Raw genomic sequence first — 5,000 nt, 5'->3', positions numbered from 1 at the left:
AGTTCATGCCCCACCAAAGGCGAGTCCCAGCCAAGCCACCATCTGGGGAGGTGTGAACGGATGATGATGTGAAAAGTGAAAATGTCTTAGTGCGGGTGGAGGGGAAAGCAAACACTGTGTGGGTTGCATGGCTTGATCGCTTGGCTTCACATGGCGATTTTCACTTAAGCACAATGTCAAAACCAGATCAACACTTCACTGTGTTGACAAGGGTGGCTAACGCCCACATTCACTCTTAATGTGGCAAACTTCACACCTCAAGGGCTACAAACCATTTTCTGCTATCTGCATGCATATGGCCTGCTTTCTGGTTTCTCATTTCACCATGGCCCTATGGGGCTGGAAAAAAAAACATATTCTGACTGAGTATCTCTTTCCTAACGACATAGGCTACGAGCAAGCATAGGGAAGCGTCGCTGTTAGTTTTACTCGGCCATTTGGAAATAGCGTGGAGGAGAGGGAATACAGTGGAATAGTGTGGAGGAGAGGGAATCCAGTGGAATAGTGTGGAGGAGAGGGAATACAGTGGAGGAGAGGGAATACAGTGGAATAGCGTGACGGAGAGGGAATACAGTGAAAGCGGATCAATAGCGCAAACAGGCGGAATGGGAAATGTTCCCGACATCGCAACACACACTGCGCCACTGCCACAGCACAGCGAAACGTCGGGCTCGGCGGAGCTCTTTTGAGACCAAGGGAGTGTGATTCGCCCTGCAGCTGCGCGGCCCGCATACACAGCGCGCGAGGAGAACCGTCCTTGATCCCAAATAAACTGCAGCCGAGTGTTTTGCCGTCACACCGCCGGCAGGAGCCCAGGCCGCTGTCCGTGGTGCTGAAAAGAGGATGGCGCGTGGGGCTAAAATAAAAGCCGCACGCATCTGTGTGAGTAGATGAAATGCAATCCTCCTGATGCAAACGTCAAATGCTATCACAAGTCCACATTTAAAATGCGCAATCAATGGTTTCATGTCTGTCACCATGGCCTAACCGTGACATGAAATATGGATGGCTGCATATAATTTAGTCGGCTACCTGTTGCTCGGACAATAGGCTACCTGTCTGTGGGCGATTTTGGCAATCTCTAACAAGTGACTGGCACATAACCTACACCAAAATACCAATGTGACTAGAGTCTATATTTCCCAGATCCAACGATAGCCAAATATTGTTTCAAGAAAGCATCGAAGTCTCAGTGGGAGATTCCACATGTTGTTCTGACAAATCATGGATCTACTTTGCATCTGAATCCCTAAACAATCATTCTGTAATATGATCAAAAGCTTCGCCTGCCTGCCTTCCCACCGGCGCGTGTGGGTAACGGAATGTTACACCCGGTTACATCATGGAGAGACACACACACTGACACCGCGTTCCTGCTGTTCGTGTAATGTTAAAATACACCGCATGAATGATTAACCGCTCAGGATGATGAACACGAGGGCCGCCTTTCTTGCGCCCGCAACACTGGGGATTGTGGATTCGGAACACTCATTCTAATGATTTGTAAAGGAACGTAAAAGCAATCCCAGGCAAGATGGCGGGGAGAATTCACAAAATTGCCACTTCAAAACACACAAGGGATTTTTGCCCCTGTATATTTAATCTGTATATTGCACAACATTGACTGAATTCATTAAGTGTTTTATTATAAATAAATAAATAAATAAATAAATAAATAAATAAATAAATAAATAAAAACCTACATGGGTTATAGACCTTTAAGTAACTTCGATAGGAGAACAATCATTGCAAATAATCCGGTTAGAAACCGAAAAATCTGTAGGGTGTGTAGTGGCAACGAAGAGTCCGAATGTGATCACAATCAGCACTAGGTGCTAATTCAACTACTTCCCAACGAAATAGCCGTGTTAAATCTAAAACCTTGAAGCCCGATACTCAAGATCTACTACTGGGCGTCAGTACCACCGACTTAGAGACGTTTGACCAAGAAAAGTACCGATCCGCAGCTGCGAGCTTGTCCGCGGAGCTACTGTGAATCTCTGGTGCCGCTCAATGGGAAGTCTGGGAAACTGCCTGGGAATGAAGAAGATTCGTGAACGAGTTCAAAAGCCTCAGCTCTGCCGCTGTGCTGGCAACACAAAAGGCGGTTTATGCAACACTTTCGTCTACTCACTGGAATCCACTATCACTACACGATATCGGGGCCAGACGTTGTAACAGAAATGGCATTGATGCTATTAGCTTGGCGTCATGTTTTCACATTGTGCGCGTTAAAGCAATCGGTGCCTGCCAGCCGAATTAAACAGGACACCGTTTGCATCAAATGACCCGCAGAATTTCTGGGCGCTGGGAAAATGCCTTCTCTTCAAAATCATCCTCTGACAGGATAACGCCCAACTTGATTTTACCTTCTTGAACCATTGAAAAAAAATGTTTGAGACAAGTGTCAATCCCCCCCACTGTCTCTCTCTCGTTTTAATATCATTAAGCTTGAGAAGCTGTTGGAGCACTGTGGGGGAGCCTATTTAGACGAAAGGGCTTGAATAATCTGTTGATCTTTTCAAACCGTCAGCAAACATGTAAGTTACCCACATTATTTCCCTGGGCACTGGAACCAATTTTCTCGTGATGGGGAGCTATGCAACTCATGAAGGCGCCCGTGCACCACCAACATATCCAACCCCGAAAACAACTATACCACGACCACCACCATTACCTTCATCATCATCATTATCGTTCCAAATTCACCCCCACCCCACCCCCAACTCATGGCGCGAGTACACGCACACACACACGCACACACACACACACACACAGGCGGCACAGACACACTTGACAGAACCCACGATCTCTCTCTCCCTTATTATCTTTCTAACACACATACACACACACACACACACACACACACACACACACTCACTCACTCTCTCTCCTCTCTCTCTCTCTCTCTCTCTCTCTCTCTCTCCCACACACACACACACACACACACACACACACACACACAAACACACACATGTACAGAGTGAGAGAAAGAATTAGCTCCAAAACACTTTTTTTTCAACTCGTTGCTGCAAGCTCTTCCAGTCAAATCTAATCACACACTTTAAGTTTCTTGTTAGACCCTGGATGAAGGTGACTAGGTAGACTATCGGTTACGGAGATTGGAGTGTGCACGGGGGAAATGGACGTGTTTGGACAGATAATTAGGAAAACAAATGCGCGGGACTGCATTTGCGATTTGAGGAACCGACTGAGCTCAGGGGAAGGATTGCATGTTTCACAGAACAGACCCATCGCATGTGTACAGAGACGGGTCTCGGCTTCATGCCCACCTTTGCGTATCCTATGCCGGTATGGATCCCCTATATTCCCTAGTAGCTCATCCCTGCTTATGCCACTTGTCATCTTAACTCAATGCACTGAAATCACAAAAGTGATTGGGCAAGGTAAAGACATTTTAGCGATGGGGAAGATATCGCTGTAAAAACAAGTGTCACAAATGTCCTTAGCTGTTATAAGACATAGAAATGCTACAGAAACGTGTCTGACCAGAGAAGTGACGTTTCTGTGAGAATAACGGGAAGCCCCACATACTTGTGAACGCAAAGGACGGGAGCGCACTACTCCGTAAGCAAACAGCGGAATGGCAAACTTACCCTTAACCGTAGCAGCCAGTAGCCCCATGTACAAGAACAGAACCCGGCTCCAATAATGCGCCTGTGATCCCACCTTCATTAGCGCAAAAATCCGCACTCCGTCCGGTCTTCTCGCTCCGCTGTGTCTACATCGGTACTCGGTCCGTACAAGTCCCGTTCCGTCAGAATTCAAAGCCGAGCACATGGCAGGATATTTTGGCAGGCACGTTATCAGATGGTATTAAATGGAAGATTCACTTCGTGTCGGGGCTGAGAAAAATCCCAATGCATCGAGACTCGGCTTCTGCAGCTGGACTGAACCATTTCATGCGAACCGCGGGGTTAGCGAATTTTAATGGAAGATTTCACACCAAAAGAGAGAAAAACAGAGCCCAAGAATAAATGCGTCGCGCTGAGTACCACACAGCTGGAATGCTCATAAAATCCTTCATCAACTCCCAAGACGCCGATGAGAAAAGCGGGGGCAAGATGGAGCGCGCAAATACACCTTCTGCTGCCTCCGCGCGGGGCTCCGTGTGTGTGCGCGTTTTATTTCCAATTAATGAGAGTATCGCCACTGCCGAGAAACCACCTTTCGCCCTCTCTGCGAACAAGTAAAGGCGATAAGAGGTGAACGAGGGGGGAAACGGACGGATGCGAGGAACGCCCCCTCTCAAAAGTTTATTGCCTTCTTGCCTGTCTGATTAATTCGGTTGTGAGAAAATAATCGATGTATCTCCATAGTCTCTACCTCTCTACAGCGTAGGCTAGGCTTCTTCTCCAACCGACGCTTGGAGTCTGACTACTGACTGCAGAATCCAATCTCTGCGTCTCCCTCTCCCTCTCTCTCTCTCTCGCTCTCTCCCTCCCTCATTGGTGATCAACCAAACAACGAGGCGTCATACAGTGATGTCTCATTCTAAAGAAACGATTTTCATTATTATTTAGACTATTATTATTATTATTATTATTATTATTATTATATGTTTTAAAAATCTAAGGCTACACAACGGAGCGATGGTGTAATCTCAAATGGCAACTTACTGTCATCATACTGTACTGTACATTGCATAGGCTACATTTAATTTCACACGAAAGGAGAACACAAAAAGCAGAGCAGAGAAAGAAATGTGTTATAGGTTAATTAATTAAGCTCTGAGCTTGTTACAGAGAAATGGCCACCTGCCCTCTCATCTGATTGGCTGTTGCGCAAACAGTCGTGATTCACCTCTTGCCCGCTCCACGTAAAATACGGCGACTAACTGTTCGGAACCCATGGCAGTGAATTTTAATGCCATTTCCATTTTTGCATAAAACAGATAATTAGTTTTACTATGCCTTCAGTCATAAAACAATCCCGCTAATGTAATGTGTCTGTCTTTTGGGCTCTCTATTCTATGTATT

At 46.2% G+C, this 5,000-nt stretch overlaps 1 protein-coding gene across 1 annotated transcript in view; it reads right to left on the bottom strand.

The window, feature by feature from the left end:
- Positions 1-4,369, bottom strand: part of LOC121696126 (CUB and sushi domain-containing protein 2-like) — a 20,954-nt gene extending 16,585 nt beyond the window's left edge. The window contains exon 1 of the mRNA XM_042077455.1: positions 3,618-4,369. Within this exon, the coding sequence (XP_041933389.1) occupies positions 3,618-3,801 (184 nt within the window). The 5' untranslated portion in view covers positions 3,802-4,369. The remainder of the gene's footprint in view (positions 1-3,617) is intronic.
- Positions 4,370-5,000: the final 631 nt, after the last annotated feature.

The sequence above is a fragment of the Alosa sapidissima genome, chromosome 21 (genome assembly GCF_018492685.1).
Source record: "Alosa sapidissima isolate fAloSap1 chromosome 21, fAloSap1.pri, whole genome shotgun sequence".
NCBI lineage: Eukaryota > Metazoa > Chordata > Actinopteri > Clupeiformes > Clupeidae > Alosa > Alosa sapidissima.
The sequence above is the reverse complement of the archived record's forward strand: the minus strand, read 5'-3'. Positions and strand labels throughout refer to the sequence as shown.